This window comes from Oncorhynchus mykiss, chromosome 9 (genome assembly GCF_013265735.2).
Source record: "Oncorhynchus mykiss isolate Arlee chromosome 9, USDA_OmykA_1.1, whole genome shotgun sequence".
Taxonomy (NCBI): Eukaryota; Metazoa; Chordata; class Actinopteri; order Salmoniformes; family Salmonidae; genus Oncorhynchus; species Oncorhynchus mykiss.
The window spans coordinates 8,355,559-8,379,764 of record NC_048573.1 but is presented as its reverse complement, the minus strand read 5'-3'; the positions used below and the strand labels follow the sequence as shown (position 1 = coordinate 8,379,764).

At 44.3% G+C, this 24,206-nt stretch overlaps 2 protein-coding genes across 4 annotated transcripts in view; one reads left to right on the top strand and one right to left on the bottom strand.

The window, feature by feature from the left end:
* The window catches only part of LOC110531390 (zinc finger protein 250), a 44,088-nt gene extending 20,904 nt beyond the window's left edge, over nucleotides 1–23,184 (top strand). The window contains exon 2 of one of the 3 annotated variants that reach the window (XR_005053159.1): nucleotides 23,076–23,184. Coding sequence is in view for 1 of the 3 variants with exons in the window: in XM_036987242.1 (XP_036843137.1) it covers nucleotides 10,565–10,765 (201 nt within the window). In the remaining 2 variants the exon portion in view is untranslated. Of the gene's footprint in view, nucleotides 1–10,564; nucleotides 12,084–23,075 lie in introns of those variants that run through there. The other 2 variants (XR_005053160.1, XM_036987242.1) reach the window with 2 other exon arrangements.
* Nucleotides 693–7,693, bottom strand: LOC110531386 (gastrula zinc finger protein XlCGF57.1-like). The gene is made up of 2 exons (XM_021614575.2): nucleotides 7,404–7,693; nucleotides 693–3,157 (listed from the first exon to the last, which is right to left on the bottom strand). Exons 1-2 carry the CDS (start codon nucleotides 7,567–7,569, stop codon nucleotides 1,704–1,706), a joined length of 1,620 nt encoding a protein of 539 aa, XP_021470250.2. The 5' UTR covers nucleotides 7,570–7,693; the 3' UTR covers nucleotides 693–1,703.
* Nucleotides 23,185–24,206: the final 1,022 nt, after the last annotated feature.

Sequence of the window (24,206 nt, the reverse complement as noted above, 5' to 3'; positions counted from 1 at the left end):
AGGGGGCTGAATAATTTTGCACGCCCAATTTTTCAGTTTTTGATTTGTTAAAAAAGTTTGAAATATCCAATAAATGTCGTTCCACTTCATGATTGTGTCCCACTTGTTGTTGATTCTTCACAAAAAAATACAGTTTTATATCTTTATGTTTGAAGCCTGAAATGTGGCAAAAGGTCGCAAAGTTCAAGGGGGCCGAATACTTTCGCAAGGCACTGTAGGAGAAACTACCATGTGGGTAAATGACATATAATAATTAAGAATATATTTGTTATTTTTTTCCCCTTTTCTCTTTATAAAAAAAATATATATATTTTGAATTATAAGAAATGAAGACGTTCCTAATTAAACAATGTTATTTTGTGTGTCTGAGTGTGAATGTGTTTATAGTGGAGTTTCACAATGGGAGACAAAAGCAGTAAGGGAGAACCTTGCCTGCCCGATCTGTTGATTGGACTGTTGAAGGCCATGGCAGATGAATAGGGACATTCTGGAACAGGTAGCACAAAGCATCAGAATTTCCTTTAAAAAGGCACATTGAGTCACCACTGCCTATTGATATTAGATGAAGACAAGTCAATCCAAAAATATAATCAGCTGTTTTTAAGAATGTAACTGTAAACCCGATTACACTTTTTTTTAAATTTAATTTAAGTAATCCGGGTTGATTAGTCACTTTATTGTTGTAATTTGGATTAACTATTCCCCGTTACATGTAATCCGTTACTACCCAACCCTGAACAATGGTTATCATAAATACAGGATGATCTGGGATAATAAATTCTTCATCAGGAGTCGACTGTATATCATTATTCAATACAAGATCAAATCAATACCATTAATAAGATGCATTAGGTCAACATTTATTATAAATACACTAGGACAAATGGGCGAAGATTTTTTTCAGACATACATTTTTTTAAATGTATCAATAACACCAGTCAGATAATTCTCTCCACCCTGAGAGACATTCCAAAACAAACAGATAAAATATATATATATTTTTTTAATGAAAACATCAACAGACTTTAGACAAGATCGGCAGGTAGCCTAGCTGTTAAGGGGGTTGGACCAGTAACCGAAAGGTCGCTGGTTCAAATCCCGGAGCCAACAAGGTGAAAAATCTGTTGAAATGCCCTTTGAGCAAGGCACTTAACCCTAATTGCTCCTGTAAGTCGTTCTGCATAAGAGCGTCTGCTAAATGACTAACAGGTAATAGCAGAGGGGTCTACTACAAAGCAGAATCAAGGATTTAGCTATTGATCTTTGATAAGCAACCAGAAATAACTGGTTCATGGTTCACAGAAATTCTGGTTCATTTTAGAAAAAATCTAAATGTGTTTTTTTTTTTTTTTTGAATCAATTAGACCATGCCCATTTCAAGATCTGTCTAAAAAAAACAATTATTTTTAAATGATAGAATATTTAAGCATGTTAGCTGGCGAACTCCTGCTTTGTAGTACATCCCTCAGATCTGTGAGATTCCCATAATACTGGGATGCTACTCTTAGAACCTCATCGTTCAAATGAAACTTTATTCGTATAAAACGTTTCACAAAAAGTAAATCCATCACACATTCATTTATTTGAAAAACCACAGCGTCAATAATCCAGAGTTGCTTTGTTTTTCTAAGTGTCCACATCCTGCCTTTTAAATTCCCATCTGCTAACGCGCAGATCCTCTTTGTCCTAACTAGATTTTAATCCTAATTTTCGTTGTTCTTGTTTTCATCCCGTTTTCTTTCTTTGTGGACATTATTCACATGCTTCAGCAGATGAGCCTTACGAATGAATCTTTTACCACAGACTGAGCAGCCATGTTGTTTCTCTCCTGTGTGAGTCTGTCTGTGCCTACTTAGGTCCCCCTTCTGATTGAAGCTTTTCCCACAGTCACCACAGCTAAATGGTTTCTCTCCTGTGTGAGTCAGTATGTGTCTCCTTAGGTCCCCTTTCTGTCTGAAGTTTTTCCCGCAGTCACCACAGCTAAATGGTTTATCATCTGTGTGAGTCAGTTTGTGCCTCCCTAGGTCCCCTTTCTGACTAAAGCTTTTTCCACAGACACCACAGCTAAATGGTTTCTCTCTTGTGTGAATCAGTTTATGCCTGGTTAGGTTATTCTTGAGACTAAAGCTTTTCCCACAGTCACCACAGCTAAATGGTTTCTCTCCTGTGTGAATCAGTTTATGCCTGGTTAGATTATTCTTGAGATTGAAGCTTTTCTCACAGTCACCACAGCTAAATGGTTTCACCCCAGTGTGAGACAGTTCATATAAGTTTAGGGCACCCTTGTGACTGAAGCTTTTCTCACAGTCACCACGGCTTAAAGATTTCTCTCCTGTGTGAATCCTCATGTGCTTGGGCAGAACTCCTTTGTATTTGAAGATCTTGCCACAAACAGGGCAGGTGCAGGGTTTACCACCATGACAGAGTCGGACATGGGCCTTCAGTTTACAGGTGGAGTTGTAGCGTTTCTTGCAGAAGCGGCATTCACTGAGTCTCTTATTGGTGAGAGTCATATGCCTCTGCAGGTCAGCTTTCAGAGCAAACGTTTTTTCACGGCAGTGGTGAGTTCTTCTAGATGTGGTGCTGAGTTTGGAACAGTTTTCCTCCAATGGTGAGTTGAGATCCAATAGTGGACTGGGATCCAATGGTGGACTGGGATCCAATGGTGGGCTGGGACCCAATGGTGGACTGGGACCCAATGGTGGACTGGGACCCAATGGTGAGCTGCTGTCAAGTCCTACTGTGTCTCTGCTTACAGCTGAACTGTGTCTGAAGGCATTGTTTTGATTATCTGGAGGGTCACAGGGAATGTTGAGACCCTTAATGTGGGTCACAGTGACAAAAGGTTTGAGATCCACTGGTTTAGAGTCACTCTCTCTGTTTTCCTCATTCTTGGTTTGAGGAAGAGTCAAGGACCAAAGTGGGTCCTCCAGATCACATTCACCTTTCACACAGGGAGGAGTGAAATCTAAATCTATGATATCAGGCTCCACCCCTTGAAGCTGCTCTTCCTCCTGACTGGTCCTGACTTCCTCCTGTTCCTCTTTAATCTGTTTGGTCTCTGGGTCCTCCTGCTCCAGACTGGGGCTCCACTCCTGCTCACAGTGCTGCTGCTCAGGGGGAACCTCCTCTTCAGAGACAGAGAGCTGCAGGGAGTCTGGAGGGAAGGAGAGAAGGAGCAGAGGTTACCTATACCAGAGAGGAAGAAGAGAAGCGAGAGGGTTTACTCCGCACAAAATCTTTCCACGTTAAGCAGATCATTAATTATTACTGAGTGGCTGCAGGATCTTTTCCAGATCTTTCCAGATCTTTTCCAGCATCATCGCCTCCTACTGTACTGGAGCGGCCCCGCCGGTCTTAGCTTAAACATTTTAAATTTACCAAAATATAATGCCCACATGCAACAATGCGCCAAATTGCACCATTCTCAGTATCTCTGCCTGTACAAACTTTAGAGTCAATTTGAACCTTTAAGCCAGTTAAATCAGGACTACGTGAACTATAATTCTAAATCAATATTTGAAAACTAGAATCTATTTTTAAATTTCTCAATAAAATTGAAGAGAATAAGCTACTTATTCTTTTATAATCCTTTTTTTGAATTAAATTCAAATCACTTCTTGGTTTTCATGACAATGTTTTTCTCCTAAAGATTAAAAACAACTTAATTAATGAAATGATGATCAGTTAGTTAACAGTTTATCAATAAAATACAGTGGTGTAAAGTTGAGGTCGACCGATTAATCGGAATGGCTGATTAATTAGGGACGATTTCAAGTTTTCATGACAATCGGTAATCGGTATTTTTGGACACCGATTTGCAGAATTAAAAAAGTATTGTTATTTTAAAAAAGTACACCTTTATTTAACTAGGCAAGTCAGTTAAAAACACATTCTTATTTTCAATGACGGCCTTGGAACGGTGGGTTAACTGCCTTTTCAGGGGCAGAACGACAGATTTTTACCTTGTCAGCTCGGGGATTCGTTTTTGCAACCTTCCGGTTACTAGTCCAACGCTCTAACCACCTGCCTCTCATTGCACTCCACAAGGAGCCTGCATGGCAGGCTAATTACCTGTTACGCGACGGCAGCAAGAAGCCAGGGTAAGTTGCTAGCTAGCATTAAACTTATCTTATAAAAAAACAATCAATCTTAACATAAATCACTAGTTAACTACACATGGTTGATGATATTACTAGTTTATCTATTGTGTCCTGCGTTGCATATAATCGATGCGGTGCCTGTTAATTTCTCATTGAATCACAGCCTACTTCGACAAACGGGGTGATGATTTAACAAGCGCATTTGCGGAAAAAAACACTGTCGTTGCACCAATGTACCTAACCATAAACATCAATGCCTTTCTTTAAAATCAATACACAAGTATATATTTTTAAACCTGCATATTTAGTTAATATTGCCTGCTAACATGAATTTCTTATAAATAGGGAAATTGTGTCACTTCTCTTGCGTTCCGTGCAAGCAGTCAGGGTATATGCAGCAGTTTGGGCCGCCTGGCTCGTTGAAAACTGTGTGAAGTCCATTTATTCCTAACAAAGGCCGTAATTAATTTGCCAGAATTGTACATAATATTGAAGGTTGTACAATGTAACAGCAATATTTAGACTTAGGGATGCCACCCGTTTGATAAAATACGGAACGGTTCAGTATTTCACTGAAAGAATAAAGGTTTTGTTTTCGAAATTATAGTTTCCAGATTCGACCATATCAATGACCAAAGGGTCGTATATCTGTGTGTTATTACGCTATAATTAAGTCTATGATTTGATATTTGATAGAGTAGTCTGACTGAGCTATGGTAGGCAGCAGCAGGCTTGTAAGCATTCATTCCCATCAAATCAAATTGTATTTGTCACATACACATGGTTAGCAGATGTTAATGCGAGTGTAGCGAAATGCTTGTGCTTCTAGTTCCGACAATGCAGTAATAACCAATGAGTAATCTAACCTAACAATTCCACAACTACTACCTTATACACACAAGTGTAAAGGGATAAAGAATATGTACATAAAGATATATGAATGAGTGATGGTACAGAACGGCATAGGCAAGATGCAGTAGATGGTATAGAGTACAGTATATACATATGAGATGAGTAATGTAGGGTATGTAAACATTATATTAAGTGGCATAGTTTAAAGTGGCTAGTGATACATTGTTTTACATAAAGATGGCAAGATGCAGTAGATGGTATAGAGTACAGTATATACATATGAGAGTAGTAATGTAGGGTATGTAAACATTATATTAAGTGCCATTGTTTAAAGTGGCTAGTGATACATTTTTACATCAATTTCCATTATTAAAGTGGCTGGAGTTGAGTCATTATGTTGGCAGCATCCACTCAATGTTAGTGGTGGCTGTGTAACAGTCTGATGGCCTTGAGATAGAAGCTGTTTTTCAGTCTCTCGGTCCCTGCTTTGATGCACCTGTACTGACCTCGCCTTCTGGATGATAGCGGGGTGAACAGGCAGTGGCTCGGGTGGTTGTTGTCCTTGATGATCTTTATGGCCTTCCTGTGACATCGGGTGGTGTAGGTGTCCTGGAGGGCAGGTAGTTTGTCCCCGGTGATGCGTTGTGCAGACCTCACGACCCTCTGGAGAGCCTTACGGTTGTGGGCGGAGCAGCTGCCGTACCAGGCGGTGATACAGCCCGACAGGATGCTCTCGATTGTGCATCTGTAAAAGTTTGTGAGTGCTTTTGGTGACAAGCCAAATTTCTTCAGCCTCCTGAGGTTGAAGAGGCGCTGCTGCGCTTCTTCACAACGCTGTCTGTGTGGGTGGACCAATTCAGTTTGTCTGTGATGTGTACGCCGAGGAACTTAAAACTTTCTACCCTCTCCACTACTGTCCCATTGATGTGGATAGGGGGGTGCTCCCTCTGCTGTTTCCTGAAGTCCACAATCATCTCCTTAGTTTTGTTAACGTTGAGTGTGAGGTTATTTTCCTGACACTACACTCCGAGGGCCCTCACCTGTAGGCCGTCTCTTCGTTGTTGGTAATCAAGCCTACCACTGTAGTGTCGTCCGCAAACTTGATGATTGAGTTGTGGGGCCCCAGCGTTGTTGATCAGCAGGGTGGAGATGTTGTTACCTACCCTCACCACCTGGGGGCGGCCCGTCAGGAAGTATAGTACCCAGTTGCACAGGACGGGTCGGGACCCAGGGTCTCGAGCTTGATGACGAGTTTGGAGGGTACTATGGTGTTAAATGCTGAGCTGTAGTCGATGAACAGTATTCTCACATAGGTATTCCTCTTGTCTGAGATTTGGAGTAGTTGTTTGGAGTAGTTGTTCCCCCGAGTGTGGCTGTTGTCGATGTGTTCCTGGTTCGAGCCCAGGTAGGGGCGAGGAGAGGGACGGAAGCTATACTGTTACCCTGGCAATACTAAAGTGCCTATAAGAACATCCAATAGTCAAATGTATATGAAATGCAAATGCTATAGAGAGAAATAGTCCTATAATTCCTATAATAACCTCAACCTAAAACCTCTTACCTGGGAATATTGAAGACTCATGTTAAAAGGAACCACCAGCTTTCATATGTTCTCATGTTCTGAGCAAGGAACTGAAACGTTAGCTTTCTTACATGGCACATATTGCACTTGTTCTTTCTTCTCCAACACTTTGTTTTTTTCATTATTTAAACCAAATTGAACATGTTTCATTATTTATTTGAGGCTAAATTGATTTTATTGATGTATTATATTAAGTTAAAATAAAAATATTAATTCAGTATTGTTTTAATTGTCATTATTACAAATAAATAAATACATTTAAAAATGAATAATCGTCCAATTAATCGGTATCGGCGTTTTTTGGTCCTCCAATAATCGGTATCGGCATTGAAAAATCATAATCGGTCGTCGACCTCTAGTGTAAAGTACTTAAGCAAAATTCTGTAAAATACTACTGAAGTAATTTTTGGGGGTAAGTATTTATATGTTTGACAACTTTTACTTTTTACATCCCTAAAGAAAATAATGTTATTTCTACTGCAAACATTTTCCCCGACACCCAAAATGACTCGTTACATTTTGAATGTTTAGCAGAACAGGAAAATGGTCCAAAGCTCATGAAGATAAAATCCCTGGTCATCCCAACAACATCTGATCTGGCGGACTCACTAAACACACATGCTTTGTAAACTTTTGATACTTAAGTATATTTTAGCAATTACATTTCCTTGTGATACTTAAGACAAGTGTATTTAAAACCAAATACTTTTAGACTTTAACTCAAGTAGTATTTTACTGGGTGACTTTTACTTGAGTAATTTTCTATTAAGGTATCTTTACTTTTACTCAAGTATGACAATTGGCTACTTTTTCCACAACTGATAAAACATAGCTATAGCTAGCTATCAGTAGATCTACATACGAACCTATTCCACATAGTTGTATCTCCGGTGTCCTCCGCAGCAGTCTCCGTAGCCGATCATTCTCCTCCTGGTACTCCACTACCGTTTTCTCAACTGCCCCGAAAATCTCCACAGCAGCCGCCGTTAAACGATCATTTAAAAACACACGCAACAACTGTAGTTTAGACATTTTCAGTCGAATTAGAGTTTGGTAGCCTATTTAGATCAGTCAGTATGTATTTGTTAACTCCACACAAGGAATGCAAAATCAAAACAAACTCATATCTAATCCAACTTCCATGTTCTAGTCAAGGAATTTGATAAAGTCCTTTGTTCAAGTTGGTGACGAGCCCAGAAACTCACAACAGCGCCGCCAGCTGGATGGGAGTTTACTACTGTGCAAGGCAGCCTACAGACCAGTAGGAAAGGGAAACAATAACTACATGTAGACAGAGGTTATCATAAATTATTAATCAGGAGTCGACAGTATATCATTACTCTATACAATATATAATCATGAATGAGCAGCATTAGGTCAGAATTGATGAGAAATACTCTTTGACAAATGAAAGGAGTCCTTTTCTGGAATTGTATTTAATATAAAGTATAAATTACTACATCCTGACCATTATGTCATCACCTTAAATACATTCCAAATCCAACAACCAGATATTCCTGTTTCTAATGAAGGGAAAAATTCTACAGACTTTGTACAGCAGACCATTGAATTTCCCACAATACTATATGCTGCTTAATCATTACCTCATCATTCAAATCAAATCAAACTTTATTTACATACAATGTTTTACGACAGTAAATCCATCATGGATCTATTTACCAGTTTATGCATGGTAAGATTCTGCTTGAGACTGAAACTTATCCTGTGCCAGTCTTTTAATGTGCAATTAGGTGCTCCTTGCAAATTAAGTTTTTAGCGCAGTCACCACAGCTAAATGGTTTCTCTCATGTACGAGTCAGTATGTACCTCCTTAAGTCCCCGTTCTGATTGAAGCTTTTAAAAGCAAAAATTACAGCTGAATGTTTTCTGTCCTCTGTGAATGCATGTGCAGTATGTCTGGTTAGTTGCTCCTTGAGCTTGAAGCTTTTCTCACATTCACCACATTTAAATATGTTCCCTCCTGTGTGAATCCTCATGTGCATGGACAGATTTCCTTTTTGTTTGTCACAAGAGGGGCAAGTGCAGGGTTCCCCATTGGTGTGTTTGATACCAATGGTGGGCAGCTGTCAAGTCCAACTGTGTTACTACTTATATGGCTGAGCTGTGTCTGTAGGCATTGTTTTGATTGTCTGGAGGGTCAGAGGGAATTTCAAAACCCCTTATTGTGGGTCACAGTGACAAAAGGTTTGAGATCTGCTGGTTTAGAGTCTATCTCTCTCTGTTCTCCACAGTCTTGTTTTGGGGGAATAGTCAAGGACTAAAGTGGGTCCTCCAGATCACATTCACTTTTCACACAGGAAGGAGTGAATATAAGCTCTCTGATATCAGCCTCCAGTCCTGGAAGCTGCTCTTCCTCCTGACTGGTCCTGACTTCCTCCTCTTCCTCTTTAATCTGTGTGGGCTCTGGGTCCTGCTGCCCCAGACTGGGGCTCCACTCCTGCTCACAGTGCTGCTGCTCAGGGGGAACCTCCTCTTCAGGGACAGAGAGCTGCAGGGAGTCTGGAGGGGAGAGGAGGAGCAGAGCTTACCTATTTACCACATAATTAAATAGAACACTTCAATTATACATGTAAATGATAGATCTCTATGATCTACAGAGCCAAGTTGGCTTGAATCTCCAGCACCATAGATAAAGCTTGTGCCTGCGGTCAGGCAGAGGGTCCATTGACAAAGGATCTATTGACAATATGGTACAACAACTATTAACCAACCTTTATGTGGTGATACTTGGGAACCTTGCAGTTCCTAGTCCAACGCTCTAACCACTAGGCTAACCTGCCACCCCAAGGTCAGGCAATCCAGAAAATGTCAAGAAATGTGAACGTTTCTTCAAGTACAGTCGTAAAAACAGCGCTATGATGAAACTGGCTCCCATGAGGACCACCACAGGAAAGGAAGACCCAGAGTCACCTCTGCTGCAGAGTATAAATTAATTAGAGTTACCAGCCTCAGAAAGTCTAGCCCAAATAAATGCTTCACAGAGTTCAAGTAGCAGACACATCTCAACATCAACTGTTCAGAGGAGACTGCGTGAATCAGGCCTTCATGGTCGAATTGCTGCAAAGAAACCACTACTAAAGGACACCAATAAGAAGAAGATACTTGCTTGGGCCAAGAAACACGAGCAATGGGCATTAGACTGGTAAGAATCTGTCCTTTGGTCTGATGAGTCCAAATTTGAGATTTGGTTCCAACCACCGTGTCTTTGTGAGATGCAGAGTAGGTGAACGGATGATCTCCACATGTGTGGTTCCCAACGTGAAGCATGGATGAGGAGGTGTGATGGTGTAGGTGGTGACACTGTCAGTGATTTATTTAGAATTCAAGGCACACTTAACCAGCATGTCAAGGCACACTTAACCAGCCATTAACTTACGCCATCTCATCTGGTTTGCACCTAGTGGGATTATCTTATCTTTTTCAACAGGACAATGACACAACACACCTCCAGGCTGTGTAAGGGCTATTTGACCAAGAAGGAGAGTGATGGAGTGCTGCTTCAGATGACCTGGCCTCCACAATCACCCGACCTCAATCCAATTGAGAAGGTTTGGGATAAGTTGGACCGCAGAGTGAAGGAAAAGCAGCCAACAAGTGCTCAGCATATGTGGGAATTCCTTCAAGACTGTTGGAAAAGCATCCCTCTTGAAGCTGGTTTAGAGAATGCCAAGACTGTGCAAAGCTGTCATCAAGGCAAAGGGTGGCTACTTTGAAGAATCGAAATCTTGATTTGTTTAACACTTTTTTGGTGACTACATGATTCCATGTAGTTATTCCATGTGTTATTTCATAGTTTTGATGTCTTCACTATTATTCTACAATGTAGAAAATAGTAAAAATAAACAAAAACCCTTGAATGAGTTGGTGTGTCCAAACTTTTAACTGCTACTGTATAGACGGTGGAGTTGAGTTTTCTCAGCGACTCTAAAGGCTGTATAACCCCTACACTCCTCTCCTTCTCTCCAGACTCTCCTTGCAGCTCCCCCTCGCCGTCTCTGAAGAGGAGGTTCCCCCTGAGCAGCAGCACTGTGAGCAGGAGTGGAGCCCCAGTCTGGGGCAGGAGGACTCAGAGCCCACACTGATTAAAGAGGAAGAGGCGGAACTCAAGACCAGTCAGGAGGAAGAGCAGCTTCAAGGGGTGGAGCCTCGGGGAAGGCACTTTGTGGCTGGGAAGCTGGTCTGGGTCTACAGCCCCCTAAGGAAATAAGGCAGATGCCCCAAGTTGGACAGTCACTGGGTGGGACCCTGCAGTGTCCTGGAGAGGGTAGGGGAGGTTGTTTACTGGGTGCAGCTTCCTCCCAGGGGGAGAAAGGTGACACTGCACCAGGACAGGTTAGCCCCATGCAGAGGGGCCTCTTCTCCCCAAACCCCAGGAACCCCCACAATTCCCCTCTCTGGCAATAACATTCTCCAGGCACCCACCCCCAGGTGCCGCAGACAAGGCTCCAGAGAGCCCACTCCCCCTGTCTCCCCCCCTGTGTCACCGTGTGGTTCCCCAGAGCCACGGACTGTATTCCCCGTTCCCCCTTCCTTGTCCCCCATATCCCTGCCTTCAACCCCTGGGTCCCAGAGGGGCACTCTGCGACCATCACGGCCACGCAGGCAAAGGAGACCTCCGGGTCGCTTCAGAGACTTTGTTCCCTCGGGGATGAGGGACTTTGTGGTGGGGGGGCTGTGTAGCGACCCGCACAGACAGCTGTGTGTTATGTGTTAGGCTAGTAGGTGGTTGTGTTGTACTTACCAGTACCCAGTATTCGCAGGGTCCGACAGGCCAATCAACCTGCTATCTGCCAATCACAGGAATGTCTGGAATGTTCTGATGCCGGGTATCCTGGCGGTTGGCGGAGTGGCGTGGAGGGGGGTTGGGCAGGGGGATGGAGCATTGGAAGTTAAGACCAGGTTTAGTCTTTGTTCTCTCTTACGTCTGGGCTTCACAGGAGAAGGTCACGATTGGCTTGTGGGTTATCTTTCATTTATTTGGCGTGGGCTACGGCCAAACAGTAGCCTGTGTAAAGTTGGTTTAATAAACCGTCAATTCGTAAACTCAATCCTCCGTCTGGACAATTGTTCCTTTATGATCTAGTCAGGTCATTACAATACATTATATTAAATACAATTCCAGAAAAAGACTCCTTGCATTTGTTCAAGAGTATTTCTCATCAATTCTGACCTGATGCTGCTCATTCGACCGACTCTCTTCTCTGTATATATCAATGATGTCGCTTTTGCTGCTGGTGAGTCTCTGATCCACCTCTACGCAGACGACACCATTCTGTATACTTCTGGCCCTTCTTTGGACACTGTGTTAACAACCCTCCAGACGAGCTTCAATGCCATACAACTCTCCTTCCGTGGCCTCCAGCAGCTCTCAAATAAAACTAAAACTAAAACACCCATGCTGACAAACATACCCTTGTAAAACTGACCATCTTGCCGATCCTCGAATTTGGCAATGACATTTACAGAATAGCCTCCAACACCCTACTCAACAAATTGGATGCAGTCTATCACAGTGCCATCCGTTTTCTCACCAAAGCCCCATATCCTAACCATCACTGCGACCTGTACGCTCTCGTTGGCTGGCCCTCGCTTCATACCTGGAGCCAAACCCACTGGCCATCTACAGGTCATCTACAAGACCCTTCTAGGTAAAGTCCCGCCTTATCTCTGCTCACTGGTCACTATGTCTGCACCCACCCGTAGCACGCGTTCCAGCAGGTATATCTCACTTGTAACCCCCAAGCCAATTCCTCCTTTGGCCGCCTCTCCTTCCAGTTCTCTGCTGCCAATGACTGGAACAAACTACAAAAATCTCTGAACCTGGAAACAATTATCTCCCTCACTAGCTTTAAGCACCAGCTGTCAGAGCAGCTCACAGATCACTGCACCTGTACATAGCCCATCTATAAATAGCCCAAACAACTCCCTCTTCCCCTACTGTATTTATTTATTTTGCTCCTTTGCACCCCAGTATTTCTACTTTGCACACTCATCTACTGTCAAATCTACCATTCCAGTGTTTAATTGCTATATTGTATTTACTTCATCACCATGGCCTATTTATTGCCTTAACTCCCTTATCTCACCTCATTTGCTCACATTGTATATATACTTATTTTTCTACTGTATTATTGACTGTATGTTTGTTTTACTCCATGTGTTGTTATATGTGTCAAACTGCTTTGCTTTATCTTGGTCAGGTCGCAGTTGTAAATGAGAATTTTTGTGATGAATTAACTGAAATTGAGATAAAAGACTGTATTAAAAGCCTTAAGGGCAATGGGTCCCCTGGAAATGATGGTTTGATAACAATAAAGCATTCAACGATGAATTGATTCCTTTCATTCTTGCTATGTTTCAAGAATCAATAGAAAAATTGTATTTACTGGCTTCCTTAAAACAAGGTGTAATTACTTTGATTCCCAAACCTAATAAGGATACTCTTTGTGTAGACAACTGGAGACCCATTAGCCTGTTGAATGATGATGGGAAATGATTTGCCCTTGTGTTTGCTAAGAGGTTGAAACGAGGCTTGCATCATATCTTTGACGAAGAGCAATCTGGTTTTATGCACATTCAACACATTAGTAGTAACATCAGGTTGATCTTAGATATGATTGACTATAATGACCTTATCCTTGATAGTTTTCTTATGTTTGTTGGTTTTTATAAACTCATGTTCTACAGTGTCAAAAGCTTTATGTTCAAAGCAATACGTTTTTGGGGGGTTTGGTTAGCTCACGGGACACCCCAAAGATTTAATATTGGCCGTGGCATTAGGCAGGGCTGCCCAATTAGTCCATTTTTATTGGTTACTCAAATTATGTCTCTTCATATCAAGAAAGGGAATTTTCAATGTGTTTCAGCCCTTGGCAATGCATTTAAACTACGTCAACTGGCTGATGATACCACCATATTTTTAAGAGACAGGAATGAGGTTTCTAAAGCAGTTTCCTGTATTGAAGACTTTTCCTTTGTTTTGGGTTTGAAAATGAATCAATGAATGAAATTAATAAGTCAAGTCTTATTTCCACTCAAGGATTGTGTTTTACAGGAAGTATATGGTATCCCAGTTAAAGAAAAGGTAACTTATCTTGGAATAGTTATATGCAAGGATTCAAAACAAAGGAGTGAATTAAACTTTAACCCCATTATTGAGAAAACAAAGAAGAAATTCAACCTCTAGTTGCTGAGAGATATTTCGTTATACGGTCGGGTTTTATTGTCCGAAGCTGAAGAGTTATCCAGATCTGTCATGTACTGTCATGTTGTCTTGTCTCTGTCCTTTCCCTTCACCCTGTCTCCCTCTGCTGGTCGTTGTTATGTTACCTTTTCTCCCCCTCTTTTCCCCAGCTGTGCCCTGTCTCCTCCTAACTACCTCGTCACCCCGTTCCCCACCTGTTCCCTTTTTCCCTCTGATTAGGTCCCTATATCTGTCTCTGTTTCTGCTCCTGTCCTTGTCGGATTCTTGTTTGTTTGTTTGTGTGTCTCATGCCTGAACCAGACTATCATCGTGTGTGCTGCAACCTTGTCCTGTCCTGTCGGAATCTACCTGTCCATCTGAGCCCACGTATGTTCGTCATTAAAGTACTCTGTTTGTTAATTCGCTTTTGGGTCCTCATTCACGCACCATAACAGAAGAATCCGACCAAGAATGGACCCAGCGACTTCGGATCCTCTCCACTCAGCCGTCGAGATCCAGGGAGCGATGCTAGGCAGACACAAGCAGGAATTGTCTGCTGCTCGACATGCCGTTGAGACCCTGGCCACCCAAGTCTCCAACCTCACAGAACAGGTTCACCATCTCCGCCTCGATCCACCGGCCACTTCCAGGGCTTTCGAATCTCCGGAGCCCAGAATCAATAACCCGCCGTGTTACTCTGGGGAGCCCACTGAATGCCGCTCGTTCCTCACCCAGTGTGATATTGTGTTTTCTCTCCAGCCCAACACTTACTCCAGGAGCACTGCTCGTGTCGCCTACGTCATATCTCTCCTTATTGGACGGGCTCGTGAGTGGGGCACGGCAATCTGGGAGGCAAGGGCTGAGTGTATTAACCAGTATCAAGACTTTAAGGAGGAGATGATACGGGTTTTTGATCGATCTGTTTTTGGGGAGGAGGCTTCCAGGGCCCTGTCTTCCCTATGTCAAGGCAATCGATCCATAACAGACTACTCTATTGAGTTTCGCACTCTTGCTGTCTCCAGTGGCTGGAACGAGCCGGCCTTGCTCGCTCGTCTTCTGGAGGGTTTCCGCGCAGAGGTAAAGGATGAGATTCTCTCCCGGGAGGTTCCTTCCAGCGTGGATTCCTTGATTGAACTCGCTATTCGCATTGAGCGACGGGTTGATCTTCGTCACCGAGCTCGTGGAAAGGAGCTCGCGCTCTCCGTCGCCTCCCTCTCCGCATCACTACCATCTTCCTCTGCCGGCTCGGGTGCTGAGCCCATGCGGCTGGGAGGTATCCGCATCTCGACTAAGGAGAGGGAACGGAGAATCACCAACCGCCTCTGTCTCTATTGCGGTTCCGCTGGTCATTTTGCCACTTCATGTCCAGTAAAAGGCCAGAGCTCGTCAGTAAGCGGAGGGCTACTGGTGAGCGCTACTACTCCTGTCTCTCCTTCAAGATCCTGCACTACCTTGTCGGTCCATCTACGCTGGACCGGTTCGTCAGCTTCCTGCAGTGCCTTAATAGACTCTGGGGCGGAGGGCTGTTTTATGGACGAGACCTGGGCTCGGGAACATGACATTCCTCTCAGACAGTTAAAGGAGCCCACGGCCTTGTTCGCCCTGGATGGTAGTCCTCTCCCCAGGATTCAGCGTGAGACGCTACCTTTAACCCTCACTGTTTCTGGTAATCATAGTGAAACCATTTCTTTTTTAATTTTTCGTTCACCTTTTACACCTGTTGTTTTGGGCCATCCCTGGCTAGTTTGTCATAATCCTTCCATTAATTGGTCTAGTAATTCTATCCTCTCCTGGAACGTCTCTTGTCATGTGAAATGTTTAATGTCTGCTATCCCTCCTGTTTCCTCTGTCTCTTCTTCACAGGAGGAGCCTGGTGATTTGACAGGGGTGCCGGAGGAATATCACGATCTGCGCACGGTGTTCAGTCGGTCCAGGGCCACCTCTCTTCCTCCACACCGGTCGTATGATTGTAGTATTGATCTCCTTCCGGGAACCACCCCCCCCCGGGGTAGACTATACTCTCTGTCGGCTCCCGAACGTAAGGCTCTCGAAGATTATTTTGTCTGTAGCTCTTGACGCCGGTACCATAGTCCCCTCCTCCTCTCCCGCCGGAGCGGGGTTTTTTTTTGTCAAGAAGAAGGACGGGTCTCTGCGCCCCTGCATAGATTATCGAGGGCTGAATGACATAACAGTGAAGAATCGTTATCCGCTTCCTCTTATGTCTTCAGCCTTCGAGATCCTGCAGGGAGCCAGGTTTTTCACTAAGTTGGACCTTCGTAACGCTTACCATCTCGTGCGCATCAGGGAGGGGGACGAGTGGAAGACGGCGTTTAACACTCCGTTAGGGCACTTTGAATACCGGGTTCTTCCTTTCGGCCTCGCTAACGCTCCAGCTGTCTTTCAGGCATTAGTCAATGATGTCCTGAGAGACATGCTGAACATCTTTGTTTTCGTTTACCTTGACGATATCCTGATTTTTTCACCGTCACTCCAGGTTCATGTTCAGCACGTTCGACGTGTCCTCCAGCGCCTTTTAGAGAATTGTCTTTTCGTGAAGGCTGAGAAGTGCACTTTTCATGCCTCCTCCGTCACATTTCTCGGTTCTGTTATTTCCGCTGAAGGCATTAAGATGGATCCCGCTAAGGTCCAAGCTGTCATTGATTGGCCCGTCCCTAAGTCACGCGTCGAGCTGCAGCGCTTTCTCGGCTTCGCGAACTTCTATCGTCGTTTCATCCGTAATTTCGGTCAGGTGGCAGCTCCTCTCACAGCCCTTACTTCTGTCAAGACGTGCTTTAAGTGGTCCGTTTCCGCCCAGGGAGCTTTTGATCTCCTCAAGAATCGTTTTACATCCGCTCCTATCCTTGTTACACCTGACGTCTCTAGACAGTTCGTTGTCGAGGTTGACGCGTCAGAGGTGGGAGTGGGAGCCATCCTTTCTCAGCGCTCCCTCTCTGACGACAAGGTCCACCCATGCGCGTATTTTTCTCATCGCCTGTCGCCGTCGGAACGTAACTATGATGTGGGTAACCGCGAACTGCTCGCCATCCGGTTAGCCCTAGGCGAATGGCGACAGTGGTTGGAGGGGGCGACCGTTCCTTTTGTCGTTTGGACTGACCATAGGAACCTTGAGTACATCCGTTCTGCCAAACGACTTAATGCGCGTCAGGCGCGTTGGGCGCTGTTTTTCGCTCGTTTCGAGTTCGTGATTTCTTATCGTCCGGGCTCTAAGAACACCAAGCCTGATGCTTTGTCTCGTCTCTTCAGTTCTTCAGTAGCCTCCACTGATCCCGAGGGGATTCTCCCTGAGGGGCGTGTTGTCGGGTTGACTGTCTGGGGAATTGAGAGGCAGGTAAAGCAAGCACTCACTCAAACTCCGTCGCCGCGCGCTTGTCCTAGGAACCTTCTTTTCGTTCCCGTTCCTACTCGTCTGGCCGTTCTTCAGTGGGCTCACTCTGCCAAGTTAGCCGGCCACCCTGGCGTTCGGGGTACGCTTGCTTCCATTCGCCAGCGTTTCTGGTGGCCCACCCGGGAGCATGACACGCGTCGTTTCGTGGCTGCTTGTTCGGTCTGCGCGCAGACTAAGTCCGGTAACTCTCCTCCTGCCGGCCGTCTCAGGCCGCTTCCTATTCCCTCTCGACCGTGGTCTCACATCGCCTTAGATTTTGTCACCGGACTGCCTTCGTCAGCGGGGAAGACTGTTATTCTTACGGTTGTCGATAGGTTCTCTAAGGCGGCTCATTTCATTCCCCTTGCTAAGCTTCCTTCTGCTAAAGAGACGGCACAAATCATCATCGAGAAAACAAGACTCCCCAAATTTTATCAGCATATCGATTGCGCAACCAGGGGAGGAAAGACCTTGGACCATTGTTACTCTAACTTCCGCGACGCATATAAGGCCCTGCCCCGCCCCCCTTTCGGAAAAGCTGACCACGACTCCATTTTGTTGATCCCTGCCTACAGACAGAAACTAAAACAAGAGGCTCCCACGCTGAGGTCTGTCCAACGCTGGTCCGACCAAGCTGACTCCACACTCCAAGACTGCTTCCATCACGTGGACTGGGAGATGTTTCGTATTGCGTCAGATAACAACATTGACGAATACGCTGATTCGGTGTGCGAGTTCATTAGAACGTGCGTTGAAGATGTCGTTCCCATAGCAACGATTAAAACATTCCCTAACCAGAAACCGTGGATTGATGGCAGCATTCGTGTGAAACTGAAAGCGCGAACCACTGCTTTTAATCAGGGCAAGGTGTCTGGTAACATGACCGAATACAAACAGTGCAGCTATTCCCTCCGCAAGGCTATCAAACAAGCTAAGCGCCAGTACAGAGACAAAGTAGAATCTCAATTCAACGGCTCAGACACAAGAGGCATGTGGCAGGGTCTACAGTCAATCACGGACTACAGGAAGAAACCCAGCCCAGTCACGGACCAGGATGTCTTGCTCCCAGGCAGACTAAATAACTTTTTTGCCCGCTTTGAGGACAAGACAGTGCCACTGACACGGCCTGCAACGAAAACATGCGGTCTCTCCTTCACTGCAGCCGAGGTGAGTAAGACATTTAAACGTGTTAACCCTCGCAAGGCTGCAGGCCCAGATGGCATCCCCAGCCGCGCCCTCAGAGCATGCGCAGACCAGCTGGCCGGTGTGTTTACGGACATATTCAATCAATCCCTATACCAGTCTGCTGTTCCCACATGCTTCAAGAGGGCCACCATTGTTCCTGTTCCCAAGAAAGCTAAGGTAACTGAGCTAAATGACTACCGCCCCGTAGCACTCACATCCGTCATCATGAAGTGCTTTGAGAGACTAGTCAAGGACCATATCACCTCCACCCTACCTGACACCCTAGACCCACTCCAATTTGCTTACCGCCCAAATAGGTCCACAGACGATGCAATCTCAACCACACTGCACACTGCCCTAACCCATCTGGACAAGAGGAATACCTATGTGAGAATGCTGTTCATCGACTACAGCTCGGCATTCAACACCATAGTACCCTCCAAGCTCGTCATCAAGCTCGAGACCCTGGGTCTCGACCCCGCCCTGTGCAACTGGGTACTGGACTTCCTGACGGGCCGCCCCCAGGTGGTGAGGGTAGGCAACAACATCTCCTCCCCGCTGATCCTCAACACTGGGGCCCCACAAGGTTGCGTTCTGAGCCCTCTCCTGTACTCCCTGTTCACCCACGACTGCGTGGCCACGCACGCCTCCAACTCAATCATCAAGTTTGCGGACGACACAACAGTGGTAGGCTTGATTACCAACAACGATGAGACGGCCTACAGGGAGGAGGTGAGGGCCCTCGGAGTGTGGTGTCAGGAAAACAACCTCACACTCAACGTCAACAAAACTAAGGAGATGATTGTGGACTTCAGGAAACAGCAGAGGGAACACCCCCCTATCCACATCGATGGAACAGTAGTGGAGAGGGTAGCAAGTTTTAAGTTCCTCGGCATACACATCACAGACAAACTGAATTGGTCCACTCACACAGACAGCATCGTGAAGAAGGCGCAGCAGCGCCTCTTCAACCTCAGGAGGCTGAAGAAATTCGGCTTGTCACCAAAAGCACTCACAAACTTCTACAGATGCACAATCGAGAGCATCCTGGCGGGCTGTATCACCGCCTGGTATGGCAACTGCACCGCCCTCAACCGTAAGGCTCTCCAGAGGGTAGTGAGGTCTGCACAACGCATCACCGGGGGCAAACTACCTGCCCTCCAGGACACCTACACCACCCGATGTCACAGGAAGGCCATAAAGATCATCAAGGACATCAACCACCCGAGCCACTGCCTGTTCACCCCGCTATCATCCAGAAGGCGAGGTCAGTACAGGTGCATCAAAGCTGGGACCGAGAGACTGAAAAACAGCTTCTATCTCAAGGCCATCAGACTGTTAAACAGCCACCACTAACACTGAGTGGCTGCTGCCAACACACTGACACTGACTCAACTCCAGCCACTTTAATAATGGGAATTGATGGGAAATGATGTAAATATATCACTAGCCACTTTAAACAATGCTACCTTATATAAATGTTACTTACCCTACATTATTCATCTCATACGCATACGGATATACTGTACTCTATAGCATCGACGGTATCCTTATGTAATACATGTATCACTAGCCACTTTATACTATACTATGCCACTTTGTTTACATACTCATCTCATTTGTACATACTGTACCCGATACCATCTACTGTATCTTGCCTATGCTGCTCTGTACCATCACTCATTCATATATCCTTATGTACATATTCTTTATCCCCTTACACTGTGTACAAGACAGTAGTTTTGGAATTGTTAGTTAGATTACTTGTTATTACTGCATTGTCGGAACTAGAAGCACAAGCATTTCGCTACACTCGCATTAACATCTGCTAACCATGTGTATGTGACAAATAAAATAAAATTTGATTTGATTTGATTTAGAATGTTTTCAGAATTCATGGCCTTCCGTCAGACGTCGTTTCGGACAGAGGTCCGCAATTCACGTCTCAATTTTGGAGGGAGTTTTGCCGTTTGATTGGGGCTTCCGTCAGTCTCTCTTCCGGCTTTCACCCCCAGTCTAACGGTCAAGCAGAACGGGCCAATCAGACTATTGGTCGCATCTTACGCAGTCTTTCTTTTCGCAACCCTGCGTCTTGGTCAGAACAGCTCCCCTGGGCAGAATACGCCCACAACTCGCTTCCTTCGTCTGCGACCGGGCTATCTCCTTTTCAGAGTAGCCTCGGGTACCAGCCTCCGTTGTTCTCATCTCAGTTCGCCGAGTCCAGCGTCCCCTCCGCTCAGGCTTTTGTCCAACGTTGCGAGCGCACCTGGAAGAGGGTCAGGTCTGCACTTTGCCGTTATAGGGCGCAGACTGTGAGAGCTGCTAATAAGCGTAGAACGAAGAGCCCTAGATATTGTCGCGGTCAGAGAGTTTGGCTCTCCACTCAGAACCTTCCCCTTAAGACGGCTTCTCGCAAGTTGACCCCGCGGTTCATTGGTCCATTCCGTATCTCTCAGGTCATTAATCCTGTCGCAGTGCGACTTCTTCTTCCGCGATATCTTCGTCGCGTCCACCCGGTCTTCCATGTCTCCTGTGTTAAGCCCGCTCTTCGCGCCCCCGCTCGTCTTCCCCCCCCCCCCCCCCATCCTTGTCGAGGGCGCACCTATCTACAGGGTCCGTAAAATCTTGGACATGCGTCCTCGGGGCCGTGGTCATCAGTACCTAGTTGACTGGGAGGGGTACGGTCCTGAGGAGAGGAGTTGGGTTCCCTCTCGGGACGTGCTGGACCGTGCGCTGATTGATGATTTCCTCCGTTGCCGCCAGGTTTCCTCCTCGAGTGCGCCAGGAGGCGCTCGGTGAGTGGGGGGGTACTGTCATGTACTGTCATGTTGTCTTGTCTCTGTCCTTTCCCTTCACCCTGTCTCCCTCTGCTGGTCGTTGTTATGTTACCTTTTCTCCCCCTCTTTTCCCCAGCTGTGCCCTGTCTCCTCCTAACTACCTCGTCACCCCGTTCCCCACCTGTTCCCTTTTTCCCTCTGATTAGGTCCCTATATCTGTCTCTGTTTCTGCTCCTGTCCTTGTCGGATTCTTGTTTGTTTGTTTGTGTGTCTCATGCCTGAACCAGACTATCATCGTGTGTGCTGCAACCTTGTCCTGTCCTGTCGGAATCTACCTGTCCATCTGAGCCCACGTATGTTCGTCATTAAAGTACTCTGTTTGTTAATTCGCTTTTGGGTCCTCATTCACGCACCATAACAAGATCGGTTTATGTCTCGTTATCACTTGAATTATGCCCTAAAATTGTAAAGGACTTAGATAAGATTCTGTATAATTTTATTTGGAGGAACAAGCCTCACTAATACCCAAGAACAAGGAGGTCTTGAGGTTTTAGATTTCAATACTCTAAATAATACTTCAGAATCCAATTTATTTTAAAAGTATATTAAGAACCAGAACAGTATTTGGAATGTCTTCCCTAAGTATTTATTTGACTGTTGTTGTTTTTTTGTTGCTTCGATGTAATTTTGATGTTGATAAAATCCCAGTAAAGTTGGCCAAATTCCATAAACAGGACATTTTAGCTTGGATGTTAGCATATAAACACAATTTTTCCCCTCACAGATACTTTATATGGAACAACAAAGATATATACGATTTTTTTTAAATAAGCCTTTTTTCGTAACTGCTTTGAAAGAATATGCAATTGTTTTTGATGCGATTCCAAGGGGGGTTGTACCTCTTTTAAATTCCTCTGTGGTTGATGTAAGTAACATAGATTTACATGAAAATATATTCATTGGCAATATTACCATCAAATATAAATGTAGAAATTAACAGATTAGGAATAATGTTTGATACTACAATTCCCTCAGCAAGATTATTTTGGTCAAATATCTATGGTGATATACAATGGGCGAAAGCATGGAAAATTGCTAACAAATATTGTATCAGTAACAAGGTAAAGGAAGTTTAATTTAACATGTTACATAGAATTTATCCTGTTAAACATGTTTTGGAATGATTCAAGCTGAATATTGACTATAAATGTGATTTCTGTGAAATGGAGGAGACCATTTTGCATTTATTTTTTGCCTGTATTTATAGTAGAATGTTTTTGGATTGACATACAGAATTTTGTTACAAAAAAAATAGGGCCGGTTGTACTATTTAATGGTTTTGATATGATTTATTTCAGAAATTCTGACATAGATAAAGATGTAGTATATTTAATTCAACTGCTAATGATACTAGGTAAATTTCATGTTTGCAAATGGTCTAATTCAAAACCTAACTTTTTTTCACTTTATAAATTAATTTAAACATTATGGCACTACTTTAACTAAAATGAAAAACGAAAAGGCAATTAAAACTTGTATTATTAATGAATACGATTTGTTTGTTTAGGATTCCTGGCAATGTAAATAGTTTATGTTTGCATGTGACTAATCCTCTTTTGTTTGTTTAGGATTCCTGGCAATGTAAATAGTTTGTTTGCATGTGACTAATCCTCTTTTGTTTGTTTAGGATTCCTGGCAATGTAAATAGTTTGTTTGCATGTGACTAATCCTCTTTTGTTTGTTGATATTTGTTTAATAAAATGTTTTAAATTAATGTTATGTTTTAATAAGAAAATGGAAAAACATTACTAATAAATAGCTTCTTCTCTACAATTTATTGAGAAGTAATTGAACATAGATTATAGCTTTTTGGTATTATAGTTTACCTAGTCTTGAATTTACTGGTTTATAAATTCAAGTTGACCACAACCCTGATATCTAAAGTCTCTATATAGATAACCTCTGCTCCTCCTCTCCTTCCCTCCAGACTCCCTGCAGCTCTCTGTCCCTGAAGAGGAGGTTCCCCCTGAGCAGCAGCACTGTGAGCAGGAGTGGAGCCCCAGTCTGGGGCAGAAGGACCCAGAGACCACACAGATTGAAGAGGAACAGGAGGAATTTAGGACCAATCAGGGGGAAGAGCAGCTTCAAGGGGTTGAGCCTGATATCATAAAGTTTATATTCACTCTTTCCTGTGTGAAACGTGAACGTGATCTGGAGGACCCACTTCGGGATCTGAAACATTTTGGCACTGTGACCCATCTAAAGGGTCTGGACATTCCCTGTTACCCTCCAGATAATCAAAACAATGCCTCCAGCCACGGTTCAGCCATAAGCAGTGACCCAGTAGAACTTGACAGCAGCCCACCAATGGATCTCAACTCACCATTGGTGAAACACTGTTCCAAACCCAGCAACACGTCTAGAAGAACTCACCACTGCCGTGACTGTGGAGAAACTTTTTCTCTGAAATCTGACCTGCAGAGGCATGTGACTCTCCCCAAGAAGAGACTAAGTGAAAGCTGCTTCTGCAAGAAACGCTACAACTCCACCTGTAAACTGAAGGCCCATGTCCGACTCTGTCACGGTGGTAAACCCTGCACCTGCCCTGTTTGTGGAAAGACCTTCAGATACAAAGGAGATCTGTCCAATCACATGAGTACTCACACAGGAGAGAAACCCTTTACATGTGGGCACTGTGGGAAGAGCTTCAATCGCAAGGAGCATCTAACCGCGCATAAACTGACTCACACAGGAGAGAAACCATTTAGCTGTGGTGACTGTGGGAAGAGCTTCAATCGCAAGGAACATCTAACCATGCATAAGCGGACTCACACGAGATAAACCTTTTATCTGTGATGACTGTGGGAAGAGCTTCACTCAGAAGATTAACCTGCTGACTCATGTCAAAAACATCCACAAAGGAAGAAAACAGGATGAAAACTGAAAGGGAAGAAAATTACATTTGAACTAAGATCTTCTGTCAGAAGATGGGAATAAAAAAGCAGGATGTGAGCAGAGCAACTTCCTGTTGCTCTCAGATAATTGGATGTGAGAAAGTTATGTAAACATTTTTCTGAAATTAAGTTTGATTTGAATGATGAGGTAATGATCAAACACT

Excerpts from the sequence above, each read along its gene's own strand:
- LOC110531386 (XM_021614575.2), bottom strand. The coding sequence starts at position 7,569 with ATGTCTAAACTACAGTTGTTGCGTGTGTTTTTAAATGATCGTTTAACG. Across the intron at positions 3,158-7,403 it reads GATACAACTATGTGGAATAG|ACTCCCTGCAGCTCTCTGTC; the intron begins GTTCGTATGTAG and ends CCTTCCCTCCAG.